This window comes from Anabrus simplex, chromosome 1, assembly GCF_040414725.1.
Source record: "Anabrus simplex isolate iqAnaSimp1 chromosome 1, ASM4041472v1, whole genome shotgun sequence".
Taxonomy (NCBI): domain Eukaryota; kingdom Metazoa; phylum Arthropoda; class Insecta; order Orthoptera; family Tettigoniidae; genus Anabrus; species Anabrus simplex.
Window position 1 is genome coordinate 1,740,046,501 of NC_090265.1, and position 18,352 is coordinate 1,740,064,852.

Genomic DNA, 18,352 nt, shown 5'->3' on the forward strand with positions numbered 1-18,352 from the left:
GCATTCCTTCAACACCACAATCTTAATCAAAGCTTCATTATATAAATATGTATGTATGGTTCCGCTGAAGATGACCTTGAATATGAGGTCGAAACTGGTCCTGTAGTTTAATATATACAATAAATAAGTATTGATTGGTGGAAATCCTCTCCTATTTTTAATTGTGCAATTGTCAATATGGAAATGAAGATTATAGATTACGATGATCAATTATGCAACATGAACAACCTAAAACTCATGTCTACCCATTCCAAAGCATGCCCCAACAAAAAGAAAACATGGGTATCACCAAACCCCTTGCTAGGCGAATTTCAACTGGACCATGTAGCGATATCCAAGAACAATTACAAGAAAATTCATAACATTAAAGTTAGAAAAGTGGTTAATGTAACATCAGACCACACAGATTACGATGAATTTCATACCCGAACGAAAAACACATACCTGTGGCAATAGAGTGCCAAAAATTGAGCGTGAATTACTCATCCAAGAAAAGAGGGAAGAATACAGGAAAAAGCTGCAGGTGCCAAAAAATTGGAATGAAGTGACAAAATATCTGCAGGAGACAGCAGTAGAATTAGCATCTACAAAACGTCAAAGCAAGCATGCATGGTGAAATGCAGAATGCGAAAATGCAATCAAAGAAACATTTGAGGCATGGAAATCATGGAACGAGAATAAGACTGTGATAAATTTGAAAAAATCATGTGAAATAAGGAAACAAACACACCAAACACTGAGAAGAGTCAGAAGAGAACACCTTAGGGCAGAAGTCACAGAAATGGATGAGAACTTCCATAGGGCCTTTAAAAATAGAATCAAGGGCCATATAACACCGAGCCTGCATTTCAAGAAAACAGACGGAACTCTTGCCCTGAACAATAAAGATAACTGTGAGATCCTTTTAAAGTACTTTGAAGACCTCCTTAACTGTGAATTGCCACGGGAAAAATTGGAGATTGAGAAGGACACAATCCAGAACCCAGATTCCGAACCACCAGACGAGGAAGAGGTAGGGGAAGCAATAAACTCCCTAAAGAACAACAAAGCATCTGGTGAAGATGGAGTAACAGTAGAACTGTGGAAGATAGCCAATGATGCCTTTATCACTGAAGCAATAGAACTGTTCCAGAATATTTGGAGAGATGGAAAAATACCAGAAGACTGGCTAGTGGCATTAATACACCCGCTACATAAAAAGGAACCGAAAACAGACGTCGACTACTACCAAGGAATATCACTTTTATCTATCACGTATAAGATTTTTTGTAAACTCCTATTGAACAGACTGACACCACAAATTGACCACAAGTTTGGAGAGTATCAGGGTGGCTTAGGAAAGGGCGCTCTTGTCAGGATCTAATCTTGAGTCTAAAAATGATAATCAAATATTACAATGCGCGACCAAAGAACCTCTTCATCTCTTTCGTTGACTTTCAAAAAGCATACGATTCAATAGATAGACACATTGATGGACATTTTGAGAGAATATGGCATCAATCAAAAAACACACAACTTACTTAGGTTAACACTAACAAACACCATATCCAAAGTGAAATTTCAAGGGGAGATCAGCAAACCCTTCCAGATAAAAACAGGTCTGAGATAGGGTGACAGCTTATCACCAACACTTTTCAACGTGGTTCTAGATAAGGTCATGAAAACACTGTGGAAGCATAATGACTCAGGTGCTCTAATAGGTAGTAAAAATAAACATGTCAAACCCAAGTGTTTGGCCTTTGCTGATGATTTGGCACTCTTTGCTGAGACAGAACAGGAAGCAGTAACACAGATAAATGAACTACAGGAGATAGCCAAGAAAACAGGTTTAAAAATCTCCTTCACAAAAACAGAAATGATTAGCATGGACAAGAATTATGTGAAGAGAACAATGAAAATGAAATATGGCGAAGTGAAGGTCACAAAGCAGTTTAAATACCTGGGAGAGGTTATCAGCAGCAACGGGATGGATAAAGAGGCCATGGAAAATAGGAGACTTAAGTTGGAAAGGATAAACACCGTCACCAAAGCCATTTACAACAAATAAGAATCTTTCCATTAATGCCAAACTAAGACATTATGATGCTGTGGTAAAACAAGTGATTCTGTATGGGGTGGAAACAGCAATAGTAATGAACCTGGAAAAACTACTAAGGATTGAAAGGAGGATATTAAGGAGGATTTACGACCCAAGGGTGGTAGAGGGAAACTACAGATTACGATCAAATAAGGAGATATACGAAAGAACAGAAGACCTAGAAACAACAATAAGGAAAATACGGCTGCGATTCTATGGACACATGGTCAGAATGAATCCAGCAAGGTTAAATAAACAAATTTTTAATAAAATATAGTACTTGAAGAGTCAGGGGGGATATGCCAAGCAGATGACGGAAGTCAAGAGGTTAGGAACTGCAGATGAAGAATGTCATGATAGACTTTCCAACATAAAAGTTCTTGTTGAAAAAAAGAAAGAGTGCAGAGGGGGAAGATGGGCTGAAGAGAGAAGAGCGCAACATTCTGAAAGAATGAAGGCACTGTGGAGAAAGAGGAAGGAAGAAGGGATGATAAGAAGGAAGTGTAGTGGTATTGGCATGGTCCTAAGTTTGGCCGGTTCGCAGGAAAGAAAGAATAATAAATACACGTAGATTTTTTTACAGGTAGGGACTCCCTGCCCAGGGAGTGGCGCCCCTGCCTATGTGAGTCCCAGAGCACACTGACCCAGTGTGTAACATCTGGTAAAGGGTCCCAGCTGAGGGTAACGAGTGAAGACTTCAATGGCAGCAAAAGCGGAGAATATTATTCGGTATGGTGGAGCTGGGGGAGGAGGCAACCCATTCCTCTGGGGATAGTACAGATGAAACCCACTGCCTTATGGGATGAGGAGGGATCCTCAAAGGCTAATGGAGTGAAGCCCGAAAGAAAATCCTCAATTACGTTAGGCCTAGCAAGCCAGTAAGAGCTTATTTGTAGTTGCTTTCAAAACACATAAGACCCTCGGAATGCATTTATCGACTAAATTAAGACACCAGCATGTGCATACTCATATCAGGGATGATGGTTTATGACCTGATGATAGACAGAGTCTTGCAAAAATGCAAATATCCCGGAGGAGTCTAACATGGATTAGAGCCATCAACTTACTTAGTCTTGCAGGAAAATGTGAAGAACTAGTGGGCCTCATGGAAAGGAGGAAATTAATGATACTGGGGCTGAGTGAAACCAAATGGAGAGGGAAAGGTATGAAGAAAATGGTATACACTGTATTCGCATGGAAATGACAAAGAGATGAGGAATGGTGTTGGTTTCATCATGAGTAAAGATCTAGGAGGAGTCGCTGACATTCAGTATATTAGTGAAAAAATAATAAAGGTGGATGTGCATTTGGGGAAAGAAAAACTAACTTTGGTACAGGTGAATGCACCTCAAACTGGATGTTGTCAAGAGGATAACAACCATTTTCTTGATGATTTGGAAAAAGTTATTAGTAAAGAGAGAGTAATCATTATAGGAGATTTGAATGCACAGATTGGGACAGATAGAACAGGATATGAGAACGTAATGGGACCTCATGGATATGGTGGAAGAAATATAGAAGGTGAACATCTCCTTGACTTCTGTATAAAGAATGGGTTGGTGGTGAAAAATAGTTGGTTCAAGAAGAGACAGAGCCATAAGATAACACGATACAGTTGGGATGGACAACAAAAGACTGTAATTGATTGTCATCTCAGATGAAGAAAGGAGCAGAATGGTAACAAATGTCAGAGTAATACCCAGCGAGAGCCTTGACAATGACCACCGTCTATTAGTAGCTGACCTGAGAAACTCCTATGTGCCAAAAGTACAGAACAGGAAAATGCCAAAAATCAAAGTATGGGGACTCCAGAAAACAGATAAGAGAACTGAGTATCAGAACCAGATAAAAACTCTATTACCAAGAGATGAAATGAAAAATGGAGAGGCAGAATGGACCAGACTAAGGGACACATTGGTTAAGGAAGCAACTGAAGTTTGTGGAAATACAAGTTTGAAAACCTGAGAGAAGGAAATACCATGGTGGAATGAAAGAGTGAGAGCAGCAATCAGGGAAAGAAATCTCTTGCGGAAATAAATGGATCCGTAGAAAAGTAAACCAGATCTTACTAGAGATGAGGCAAAGATCAGAAACCTCGAACAATTATACTGAAACAAGAAACTGGATGTTAAATGTACAGTTACAGAAGAAAAGACTAAGGCATGGAATATATTCACTCAGAAACTGGAGGAAGACAGCAGAGGCAATAAAAAAACTACTGTATAGTGTTCTCAGAGGTAAAAGGAAACCAATGAATATCATAAAGGCACTTGAAGATGAAAATGGAAATCTGGTTAGGACAGAAAGTGACAGGAAAGAAGTCCTGAAGAACCATTTCGACCACCTACTAAGTAGACCAGTTCAAAAACAAAATACAGAACCAGGAATCCAAGCCCACAATGAGGAACCTCCCATCACATGGACAGAAACTGAGACAGCCTTAAAATTGATGCCTAAAGGAAAATCTTCAGGTACAGATGGAGTGAATGTAGCAGGCATCCAGGGTATACATTGTCTGCACAGAGTACTAAATGCCATATGGACAAAAAACAAAATACCTGCAGATTGGACCAAGGGCATTATAATTCTCCTGTTTGAGAAAGGCAGCAGGCGGAAACCCACCTACTATACAGGAATAACGCTACTTTCTCATTCTAGAGAAGATCATAGAAAGGAGATTGAGAAGCATCATTATACCACAGTTAAGAGGAGGAGCAATATGGATTCAGAAGTAACAGATCAGCAATAGATATAAAATAGAGCACCTGATGGAAAAGTATTGGGAGAAAGGCAAGAACCTGGTTATTGTATTCCTGGATATAGGAAAGGCCTATGATAGTGTTATAAGAGAAAAGATCTGGGAGTGCCTGAGGAAAAGAAATGTGCCTGAAGGACTGATAAGGAAAACTCAGATGTACAAAGACTGTACTAGCTGGTTTGAGACCAGGAATGGAGTTCAACAAGGAAGTGCACTGTCCCCACTACTGTTCATCACTGTTATGGACAATATAATGAAGAACGTTAAGGAAAAGTTAGGTGAACTGAATGCAGTGGCCTTTACTGATGATATCACGATTTGGGGGTGATACAGAAGAGGAAGTATAGACCATACTGAACGTATGTTGCGAAGTGAAGCTATTTAATGATTTCTTCCTTCTACAAATCATATATTTTTAGAAACATAAGTATATACTGTTGTAGGTATGGGTAGTATGATCATAAATGTTTGTCTTGTTACTTTTAATCTTACTAATTTCATTAAAACTATTATATAACCTTCTTCTTATAGTAATATACAAGTATGTACTGTGTTTTGAATATAAGGTAGGTGATGGTAATATGGCCATGCTAAGCTTTGAGAAATTTTTGTGGCGCCATTTTGAAGAATTTTTGTGAACTCTTTGTGGGACAATATACTTTGGTTTCTTTCTAATACGGAGAAAAATAATCAAGCATTTCATTAAACTAGATTGACAGGAAAAAAACTCATTATCAAACGTCTCACTTTGTGCCATATTAAAAGCATGTGAAGTTAATATGACCACCAATGCTTGGTATGTCATAAAATTTAATTTTTCAACTTTCAATCATTGTGAAATGTAAATTTAGTATATCTAGTGGAAATTATGATGAATGTTAATTAATTAAGAGCTACTTTGTGTGTTCATTTATTAATAAATCTCTACATAACTAATTTTTTAAAGAATTAATTGATTAAATTTTTAGGAATAAAATTCTTAAAAATAGAAATATCTTAAGATGTAGATTCCTTTCGGTTGACATCAGTTAAAGCACTTTGGACAGATAAACAAGTCTTCATCTTCCTTAGTAAGTCCAACACACAATTCATGAATGTAATTTCCACAGACAGAACAAAGTCTCATATCTTGCACTTCATCTTCAGATCATACAGCACAGTACCAGCTCTCAGTTCGTTTTGATGAAGTTTTCTTGGGGATAACATTCCCCTTAACTTGCATACAGTCTTGATGTTTCATGATGGTAGCTAGTTTATCATTCTTCTTGGTCTCTTTCTTAGCTTCAAATAAATTTTTCTTCAGTACCACACCACGACTGTTGACAGCAGGTTTCATAACCCGGGTAGTCCTCCATTTCTTTCTTGGCGTCGGGAGCATTTCTTCAAAAGAACGGTGATGGGACGAATTTTCAACTGCTTTTGAAGTATTCAACTCATCAGATTACGTAGGTCAGAGTTATCTGAAGTAGATGAAAGCTTGTACAAGTCTTCAGAGGTATCTGAACTGGATGAAGAACATCTGTGACGTCTCCGATGCTGCCAGTGGGCATCCCTCTGAATACCGGACGAGCCTGCTACTGGATGAAGATGGTTGTCATCACATTGTTCAGGAGAAGTGGTGCCTGGTGCACTATTGACAGTTGTGCCTGGTTGTGGCTGCTCGGTGGCTGTTCTTGGTGCAAAAGCCTCTTCGGGGATTACTAGGGGATTGAAGGGAAATATTCCTGTGGCTTTGAAGCTGCTTTTCATGTTAACTTGCGTCATAGACCTTTCCCATGTTGGAGTAAAGACATCGGCGAAGTTGAGTTGTGAAATATGTTGTTCCTCTTTATGTGTATCAAAATACATGAGTGCATGTTGATCCCAAAAATATCTCAAAACTTCGGGAACAACCTTTATCTAAAGGCTATAACTCCTGCGTTGTGTTTGATGGCAGACAATACAGCAAAATGTCATTCCCTTCAGCAACCTCACAAATCTTGTAATCTAAGTTGGACTTTGCCCCATCAAAAATGATAAGTCACTTTCCATTTGGCTTGAATCTGGAGAAATATTTCTGTGGTCATGCAATCTTTTGGTGTCATTTTTGTAATGGAACCTGTAGGCAATCTTATTTCCCGAGCTGGATTTTTTCTTACTCCAGAGAACATGATCATTGGGGGTATGACAGATCCTGTAGCATTTTCACAGGCTACAACTGTAACAATCTCACTGTGTTCCTTCGCGATAATATGGACTCGCTTGGATCCTTTTTTAGCAAACACTTGTGGATCCTTGTGCAGTTGTAACCTACTGCCTTTCTCATCCATGTTGAAGATCTTTTCAGGAAAATTTAGTAAATTATTCTCAGTAATAATAAGTTTTAATTTTTCAAAATGGTCCCCAACAATAAATTTGTTAAGTTTTTGAGCTTGGGCAGGGTTTAATCTTTGAGCTTTTTGTTTTGATACTTCCATATTCCTTGCCATGAAACCCTTCAACCAATAACACCCAGCAGCTCCTCTAGAGAACCGGTTAGGAATTCCATTTTCATGACAATATCTAAAAACATTCAACTTCAGCATTTTCGATGTCAGTGGATAACCAATTTCTGACAAACGAAATATTCTACTGCATAGTGCCCTCTCTTGTTCAGCAGTAAGGGTTGCTTTGCAACCCAATTTAGATGTCGCAACCTTGTTATTTGCAAGATAACAACGAAGAGTTCGCCTGGGTACGACATACCGTTTACTCGCAGCGTTGACCGACAATCTCCCCACTTTAATATCTCCTGATGCCTTGGTGAGTGCATCCTGTGTCCATGTACCACAACTATTCTTTTGAGGATCAAAGGGATTCATTTCTGATATGCAGAAACAATAAAAATATGTTTTAGAATGTTTGCCCCATAATGCAGCTAATATGGCCAACTGCTCCTATTATGGCCAAGACTGGCCATATTAACAACAAGGTTGATTTTTAAAACAGTGTATTTAACAACCAGTTAAAGAAACTTAAATTTCTACAACTCTACGTGAATTAGCATAGAAAACTGTACACCTGGCAAAAAAACAAATACAGTTAAGTGTTGGTAGGATATGAGAGCAAGTGCGTATTTACCGGAGTGAAATAAGAAGCGTGTTCTCCATACAGCATCCACTACAGATAATGGCAGCTCCACCCCACTCCGTGCGTTCCCCACCTCCAGCGATTACCCAGAATCCTTAAGAGACACGTATGGGAGACCATGCTAGTGCCATCTTTCGTTTACCTTACGAACTACGCCCTACGCCCACTATTGGCCATATTACAAACCTTGGGCATATTCCCATCAACCTCTTTATATATATATATATTATCTATTGAATAAATATTAGCCAGGCTGAATGGCTCAGACGGTTGAGGTGCTGGCTTTCTGACCCCAACTTGGCTGGTTCGATCCCGGTTCAGTTCCGTGATATTTGAAGGTGCTCAGATACGTCTACCTCATGTCGGTAGATTTACTGGCATGTAAAAGAACTCCAGCGGGACTAAATTCCGGCACCTCGGCATCTCAGAAAAGCTTAAAAGTAGTTAGAGGGAAGCCAATAACATCATTATTAAATAAATATTTTTTTCTGGATTAAAGCCACTTATATAAGTCTTTAACAAAAAGCCAAGCCTTCAGCCAAGTTTCATGGGCTTTTGTCAGCGCAAAACATATATGAAGAACTGCTGCTAACAGTAATCATAGAAATGCTTCAAGAAATGTGAAAGTCTGTTGAATGACTTTGTGGCCCTCTTCTGACTAGACTTACTGATCTTAATGCTGTGCTGTGGTGGTTGGGAGGGAAGTTTTTGTTAAAGACTTATTTATTTATATATGTAGACTTTAATCCAGAAATTATAATATCTATTTTATAAGTGATGATGAGCCTTGAAAATGTATGTTCTTTAATATATATTTTACTTGTTAACTCCCATTCCAATCTATTCTGTTCTTATGATTTACCTCAGAACTATGTAAAATATCTTTTAAATCTCTTTGTATACTGTGTATTGAATCTGCATAGCATTCAATTAAAAGTGCCATTTATGTTTTATATTAAACTTCTCTTTTCGTTTCCGTGGGAAAATTTCTATGGAGAACAGTCGTAAGGTCTTAAATTGAAAATAATAAGCCAGCAATGATGTGAATATTCTGACTTCAGTCTTTTAACCCTTTATAAGACAGAAAGATGGCTTTGTGTTTAAATAATTATTGTAAACTTATTTTCAGTGACTGTTGACTGTAAATGATAAATACCATACAAAATACAGTATTCATGTTCATTTTCCTACATATTGGAATGGTAACATGCGTGCCATGAGCTTAATTGAACTGCACTTCTTGTTGTGCGATCAGTAGTAAAATGGAAAACAAATCTTGAGGGTATTTCTGGGAACTTGCAGAACAGTTGAAATAAATTACTTATTATCCACATTAATTGAGGTATTTCTACAGGTTTTTCCACAAGTCACCTTCAGAAGTATGAAACACAGTATCCATGCATTGTTACTACTGTACAGAATGTACTCCAGATACATATGTACTGTATTTTGAAATATTTACAGAATCATACTCCAACAAAAAAAATTTCATTATTTTTTCAAAATCAACTTTCATAAACAGAGAATTGTACCTTATGTTACAAACATCAATGTCATTTAATCTTATGGTTTTTCCAAAAGCTGCTTTAAAACTATGTAAGTCATCTGAGCGATGAAAATCTATAAGTAAGGTGAGAAATCATTCAACCAATGGCCTATAGAGGGTTAAAGTAGACCTAATACAAGATAAACCAAGCATGACCAACTTAAATCCTCCCTGCCATTTAACTCAATTTCTTCAGACCCAGAGTATGAAGTGTCAGTTTTCACTGTATAGTTGCTCTATTATAAATTAAAACGATGCAGAGAACATACTATTGAAACAATATTTGAAGCGATGCGCCGAATAGGGGTCTAACCACCAAAATCTCAGTTATGAGTTAATTGCAAGAAACACACTCTTGGACTGGAGTTAGATCCCTTTTCCGCGCGAGACAGAAGTTCTCCACCCTCTAGCACAGCAACAAGTTCTGAATTCTTCCACATGATTACGCCACTATGCAGGAACGTCCATATAGAGCCTTATTCCGATGAAACCTCACATTCAGAAAAAATGTCAGTTAGATCCCTTTTCGGCGCATCGCTTCATTTGATGATGACGGTGGTGGTGGTAACAGAAAATACACATCACTCTAACGCCTCATAGAAAGTGAACTGATAAGGTATATATCTTATTGTTTGTTTCTTTAATTTCAGCACCCAATGGAGAGTACGTGCCTGCGGTAGTGGATCATTGTGATGATCTCCCCTGCCGTGGTCTGTTCCTTCTACATCAGGGTATTCAGAGGCGGATCCGGGTTACAATTGTACATGAGCCTGCAGCTGAATTGCGTTGGAAAGATGTTCGTGAGCTTGTCGTTGGTAAGTGCCAAGCAGATGCAACTTTTATTTTTCTTATTTTGGTCATGCATTAAATAGAAATATAGCATAATATTCTAAAAATATTCAACAATAAAGTAGTTTTCTATTAGATAAGGATGTTATGGATAGTATTTCTGTAACTGTTACTTCAGCGACTACAACAAACACAGTAAAGGGAGGAAAGTAGGTGCAATTACACGGTACCTAAGACACTACACACCCAAGAAAACAGCTGATGAATTATGCGGAACTCCACTGATAACAACACTGGTAAATATCAGTAGGGGCAACTTGACGATAAAAACCCAGGAATGTGAAAGGAGCTGGGAACCTACCAAGGGCATGGAGATGGCTTAGGTTGCAGATTCCGGAAAATCAACCCTGATCCTTGATTTTCAAAATATATTATTTACCAAAATATTATTTACAGAGGACTTTACAAATGAATTCCGAACAATTTCAGTCATACCGAACTTGTGAACTACAAATTACATGTTCCTTGAGACACACAAAGTGGATGTTCCTTGACAATAGCTTCTATAAGTTCAAAGAGTCAAGCAAATACCATACATCTAATTACAACCCAAGTCGTACAATACAATTTAGAGTGAAGTTAAACGTACCTTTCAAAAATATCTGAACAACATAATTAAACACGTCAAGTGACACGGAACTGCTACAGGCAAAACCCCCAAGGTAAATACATAAAACTACAATTTACATGTTTAGTGAAACAAGGAAAGGGGAATGCCTCGGAAACAAACAGGCAAACCCAGCTGAAAAGCTAAGGCATCTGAAATAATTGAGTGGCGAGTCTGGGTGAGGTTAGAGCAAACTCCTGTATGAAAAGCAAGCGAACATTAAATGAAATTTAAGGTGGAACAGAAATCAAGGTGGCCCATCCTGGTAGCGAGACGATGTCAAAACTTCGGACAGTCAGGAGATAGAAGACGGACAGCCAGATAGACCGACAGACAGCGAAATGCTGCCTTGCTCTCTATAAAAGGGAAACCTTGGCCTTGGAGTAGCCAATCAGAACGCAGGAGCCTGCCTATCGTCACGCAGATTCACCAATCACAACTCCTACTTCAGTCGCGAACTTTAAAAAATTTTCTCGAATACACACGATCACGAATCTTCCATTTCCAGACCAGTCAGAACATACTTTCTAGAATACATAACTAACAAGGGCCAATACACCCTGTTCAAAAATTCAAGTTACAACTTTCTGGATAGTTCCAGTAAATGAAATGAAATGAAATCTAGTTGTTACAAATACCATATGTTACCAAAATATTTACACTGTACAGGTTAGGTAGTTACATGGAATACAAATAAAATATTTTACCACCACACTTCAGATCATACAGTAAGTACTACTTAACAAGGTTTACAAATAAAATCTTCATTAAACACTTTCCACCGGGCGAGTTGGCCGTGCGCGTAGAGGTGTGCGGCTGTGAGCTTGCATCCGGGAGATCGTGGGTTCGAATCCCACTGTCAGCAGCCCTGAAGATGGTTTTCCATGGTTTCCCATTTTCACACCAGGCAAATGCTGGGGCTGTACCTTAATTAAGGCCATGGCTGCTTCCTTCCAACTCCTAGGCCCTTCCTATCCCATAGTCGCCATAAGACCTATCTGTGTCGGTGCGACGTAAAGCCCGTAAGCAAAAAAAAAAATAAACACTTTCCACTTCCAATACATTTTACACCTGTGACAATTTCTTTGGATATTATATTCTGTCCTCTATTGTCTGGCATGAATATAAAATTCCTTTTCTTATGTGTTACTTCTAGAAACTGTGGAGGATAGAACATTTTTTTTTTTTTTTTTAACTTGTACAAATTATTTGAAAATATAATTTACATAACATTTCACTTGAAAGAGATGTGATACTAAAGTTGATTCAACTCTGTGCATGTTAATAGGTCGCATCCGAAACACGCCAGAACCAGAAGAAGAAGACAACGACAGTTCAGTTTTGTCTCTTGGTTTGTTCCCTGGAGAATACCTTGAGGTACCAGGAGATGATCGGTGCATGTTCCGATTTGAGGCAGCTTGGGACAGTTCATTACACAATTCGCCTCTGCTCAACAGGGTGACCTCATATGGAGAACAGATCTTCATGACTATCTCAGCATATGTGGAGGTACATTTGAAACAGTTATTGTCAGCAATAAGTTCTTGTTTGCTAATACAAACCTGGTTTCATATTGAAAAAGAAAATATATCTTACTAGCAGTACCCATGCCCTTTCACTACATGAACAAATTACAATGACTTTTTAGAAATTAGTTCAGTGACAAATGCCTGTTAGCAATGGAATGAACCATGTTAATGTTAATAAAGAGGTAAACAAGGTCTAAGGAGTCTTCAAAATTAAATTAATGCTTTCAGTTAGATATGTATATAAATTGCATCTTTCCTATAGATTTATTTAACATGATAACCAATTTCCCTTTCCCAGTTCCAACTGGGTCGGGATGTTACAGTAATGGCACCTGTCCATATTCTTTCATCCAACCACCATTCTTCCTCAACTATGTTCCGATACAAGTTCCTTGTTATTATGCTGTTCTTGATAGTCAACTACTTTAGTCTTGGTCTCTCTCTTATTCTTTCTGTCTTAGCATCCATTATCCACCTGGTACCTTTCTCTCTCTTTCATCCTCCTAACATGTCCAAACCATCTCAGTTCATTTCTCCTCATTCTGTCGGAAAGCTTTTCTACTCAGATTTCCTTCCTCACATCCTCGTTTCTTACTCCATCCTTCCTATGATACTTCTTAAAAACATTTCACTGGCCTGGATTTTACTCTCCCGTTTTTTGGTATTGTCAAGGTCTCTGTTAAATATGTCAGCATGAGGCAATAATAAATGTTATACGTCACAAGTGGCTGCGCAGTTTGAGTCACATAGTTGTCAGCTTGCATTTTGGAGATAGTGGGCTCGAATCCCACTGTCGGCAACCCTGAAGATGATTTTTCCATGGTTTCCCATTTCCACACGTGGCAAATGCTGGGAATGCTTGGATTCTACCTTAATTAAAGTCACGGTTGATTCCTTCTCACTCCTATGCCATTGTCGCCACAAGACCCTGCGTCAGTGCGATGTAAAGGAAGTTGAAATAAAATATTCACCTCTCTAAACCTTGGTACACCGGGCAAGTTGGCCATGTGGTTAGGGGTGCGCGGCTGTAAGCTTGCATCTGGGAGATAGTGGGTTCGAATCCCACTGTTGGCAGCCCTGAAGATGGTTTTCCGTGGTTTCCCATTTTCACACCAGGCAAATGCCGGGGCTGTATCTAAATTAAAGCCATGGCCGCTTCCTTCCAACTCCTAGGTCTTTCCTATCCCATCGTCACCATAAGACCTTTCTGTGTCGGTGTGACGTAAAGCCACTAGAAAGAAAAACTGTGGTACTTCTTCAAAATAAAGTTCCTCACACACTGGCAAAATGCATTTCTCAGTTGTATCCTTTTACTGATCTCCCTTTCTAGATCAGTTTGTTTTCCAAGTACTTGAATCTTTCCACAATTGGAAAGTACCGAGCAAGTGGCTGTACAGTTTGGGCCACTTACCTTTCAGCTTGCATTCGGGAGATAGTGGGTTCGATGCCCCTGTCGGCATCTCTTAAGATGGTTTTCTGTAGTTTCCCACTTTCACACCAGGCAAATGCTTGTGCTTTACCTTAATCAAGGCCATAGATGCTTCCTTCCTCCTAGCCCTTTCCTATTACATTGTCGCCATAAGACCTATTTGTGCCAGTCAATGTAAAGCAAATTGTAAAAAAAAAAAAAAAAAAACACAATCTTAAAATTTTCAAAGTTTTCTCCCTGAACCTGTTCAGCACATTTCCCTTGTCTTTCCTGTGGTCAGCAACATTGTCGTGTCTTTATCCAAGCATATTTGCATTCCATAATTGCCAATGTACTCCCTCAGTATTTCGAGTTGACCCTGTACTTCCTCTGCATTAGTCACACTTCAATGCCATCCTCAAATATTACCACCTTCAGCTCCCTGTCCCCATAATTTTCTTTCCCTTTGTCTCCTTCATAATTTCATCCATTAACATGACAACAGAACACTCCTCTGTCTTAGTCCAGTTACATTCCAAAACCATGCTGTCCTATGCACAGGGGTCTCGACACTACTGCAACAATGGGGAAGAACAGTGGACTTTTCATTAACCATATAAAAGCTTGGTGCAGAAAAACTAGTAAATAAGGTTTTATTTTCTAAATAAGTGCACAGTAAGTAAACAAAATATTTCAGCAACACTATGGTTGATGACCTTAATTTACTAATTTGTGATTTGTGATATCTATCATAGTGTAAAGAGTCACCTCTTCCTGTAAAATGTGTGTTTAATACTGTTTTATTTACCTATATATGAATGCTAAAATTAATTCTCTTCCTTTTACTACAGCTGGAAAATTGTGGTCGTCCAGCCATTATCACCAAGGATCTTAGTATGATCATTTATGGACGTGATGCCCGCACTGGTCCTCGATCGCTGAAGGGTCTATTCTCGGGCAGCTATCGCAATGCTGAAGCAAATCGATTATCGGGCGTGTACGAGTTGGTTCTGAAGAGAGCTTCGGAAGCAGGTAGCCCAGGTTTGTTCCCGTCCCGCCCTGATTAGTGCTGATGATGCATGATGAGGTTTTATGGGGCGGCAACAACCAAGGTCATAGATATAGGGCTTGGCGGTGCTCGGACCTGCCATAAATTTCTCCATATTTTGAGTGAAATGAATTATTCTGAATCTATTACTTAAAAGCTGAGACTCTTTGAACTGAGCTGCTAGAAAACACACCCTAGCCTCTGAAGTAAGATCATATTTTCTGAAAATATATTTGAAATTCACAGTAATTGGTTACATTGATTTTTCTATAGCAAGCAGAGTTATTAATTCTCTTGAGGATGCTTCAAGGTTGCCGCACATCATGTTTGTGTTATTGTTTTGGTTGCTGATTGACAGACTGATTTAATCCAGTTCTTCAGCCCATCCTATCCTGTGCTAACTTTTAATCTCTACTATTGCAGCCTACATTGGTGGGAGGGGAGGGGGCATACAAGGTGATTGGTTCATATCCCAGCCATGTATGTGGGATTTTTGAAATGAAAGAATTATGTCCTTGTGATTTGGATTCCATGTAAAACTTGAGGTACTTTGGCTGTGATCAAGATATCAACAGCTGTCTAGACTACCAGCTTGCTTGCTTTTGCAGCCTAAATTTATTCTAATCTTTCTGCCATATTCATGCCTTGCTTCAAAGTATATAATTATAATTCCACTCAGTTTTCTAGCACTGTGTCAGTCGGACATGGTTGTTGCAAGATTTAACCTATCAGTGTGCATTTTCTCATGGTCTTGTACTACACTTGGCTCAGTATTCACTCATTTGTGATCTGATCTACCTATATAATCTTCAGCATTCTGTTGGAATTTTGCATTTCAAAAACTTCTCTATTTTCTACCATTCTGCTTGTAGTAGCATCCATAATTCATTCTTTTACCACATAAAACTGCTCCCTAGGTAAATACATTCAGAAACAACTTTATATGTGGCTATGATTGAGAACAGGAAGTTTTTTATTTTGTGAATTGGTCTTCCACCTTGGAATAGGCAACATTTTCATCAGCTAAATATCCAAAAAAAAAAAAATTCATAGTCTAATATCACTTGCCTGATCTGGCTTCAGTTGACTGCATTCAGTTTCTCTTTTCTTTCAGTTACTCTTTGTTACAGTCAGTTTTTAAGACTATGACCATACCGTACCTACAAAGAAATTTTTAGATTAATACTTTCAAGAAATTTATGAATTTCCTCTGTAAATTAATGACAATGAGGATCGAAGACTTGGTTGTACCAATCAGAAAGTTGTTGACGTTATAATTTAACCTTTTAATTGCTGTAGATATTATTCTTGAGGAAAGATAAAATGGCTAGTAACTTAATCAATTGTTTAGTGTTACTATTGCCATTTCCTACTGTTTCCGAATGTAAGGATATTTGAGAATCTCAAAATGGAAAGTCACATGGGTGTGTTTCATATTATAAAATACTAAAAGTAATGTGGCTTAGTTTTACTTGATTTGAAGTAGTGTAAAATTGCTATCTTGGTCATTTTTCTAGGAATGTTTATATAGAAGAGCAGAATCATTGGAAATGTTTAAGATGGTTTCATTTTATAACAAATTAATAGAGTCTACAATACAAAGAAAAGTAGTTCAGATATGATTTGTCCAATTCTTAGCTTCAGTACCACATATTCTTCCCGGGCTGAAACACCCCGCCCAGAAATATTATGAACTGAGAAGAAGAGGCCAACTTAATTCTGCCCAACGTTCATATAGGACCCCTTCAAACCCTGAAAGATCAACGAAAAGGGGAAGAGAAAAGAGAAGAAAGAAGTACATGTATGATTCCACTCAGTTCTACTATTACAATCAGCGGTGAAAAGCCATAAGCAATGTGTTTACAAACGAACAACCAGTTTTCAGCCTGAAAGAAGATGTACTGCACACATACTTTTTGGACATATTTTCTAGGCCGAACAACCACAAAAGACCAGAATACCCTCAAAAAGGCACTGAGAGTGAACTCGTGGAGACTAACGACCTATACAATCTGGTCATATCTAAAGAAGACATTATTCAGGCAACACAGAAAATCAAGATAGACGCCGCAAGTGGTCCTGACCACGTAATCGTCCGAGCTATTAAAAACAGCACGATTTCAGAGATAATCGCAATTATCGCCACTAGAATGCTAACAACAGGATTAGTACCATCGACTTTCAAGAAAGCCCATACAATTCTGGTTCATAAAGGAGGTGATGTAAATGATCCCAATAACTGACGTCCTATTACTATATGCTCAGTTATTAGATGGGTCATCGAGAAAGTTCTTGATAAACAGCTTCAGAACTACATTGTGTTTCATGACAATCAGAGGGGTTCGCAAAGCTTTTGATAACATCGGACATGCGCACCTCCAGAGCACACTGGAGTCGGTCGGAGTGCCCGAAAAACTGACGAGACTGCTAATTGCTCTACAAGAGGGAAACGTAACACAGATACAGACACAAAAACAGGGAACAAAACCCATCAAAATTAATCGCGGTGTGCTTCAAGGCTCCCCTTTGTCACCGGCATTATTTAACATCGCTACCAATCATATTGTGGAAGAACTATCTGAAGATTCTTTAGCAAGGAATTACGGTTACTCGATTGCAAACAAGGAGCCTAACCTCACTATAATGTGTTTCACCGACGATACGGTAATATTTGGGAAAAACACTGAATCTGCTGCCGAACAAGCTAGGATCGCCATAGAAAGATTTAAGGAACTCGGCCTGGACATCAATGCTTCAAAATCAGCTTATCTTTCTATCAAGAAAGGTCAGGTAACGGAGGAGACTATCATCATTAATGACGACTGTGAAATTAAATCACAGTGCAACGGAAGTGCCATTTGTTACTTAGGTGTGAATTTCATCAATGAACTTGAACTGGATACACAAGCCGTACTTGACAAGACGCAAAACAAGATTGACACCCTTGTTAGCTCACCATTGCTGCAATCTGACCAGAAATTTTCAATTTTAAATAGTTCAATATCACCTACTCTTATTTACCCACTCCAAGTTACTCCCCTAAACAAGATACCTCAAATTTTTTTATCAGATGCGGATAAAATACTAATGAGTGGAACTAAAGAATTATTACAACTACCAGCAGACGTTCCGGATCACATGGTATACACCGAAAGGATGTATAAAGGCCTCGGTTTGTTTCGCGCCACTTGGGAAGCCAAACTACAGCATATTAACATTTGTAATAAATTATTGCTTGCAAATAACGGCTTCATTAATGCAACTAGGAACTTGGAACAAGAACGTACAATTTGTTTGAAAGATCTAGGCATAGAAATGAATGATTGAGTTATGTCCAAAAATAGCCATCTTCCCATTGTAAGGCAGGTCCGACATATACTACAAGACAGAGAAGTTCAGTCATGGATGAAGTTGCCGCACAA

The 18,352-nt window shown here is 38.5% G+C and overlaps 1 protein-coding gene across 1 annotated transcript in view; it reads left to right on the forward strand.

Annotated features, from left to right (window-relative positions):
• Positions 1-18,352, forward strand: part of unc-104 (kinesin family member unc-104) — an 871,528-nt gene that overhangs the window by 763,386 nt on the left and 89,790 nt on the right. Inside the window, exons 25-27 of the mRNA XM_067138474.2 lie at positions 10,140-10,304; positions 12,234-12,454; positions 14,734-14,923. Coding sequence (XP_066994575.1) covers positions 10,140-10,304; positions 12,234-12,454; positions 14,734-14,923 — 576 coding nt within the window. The remainder of the gene's footprint in view (positions 1-10,139; positions 10,305-12,233; positions 12,455-14,733; positions 14,924-18,352) is intronic.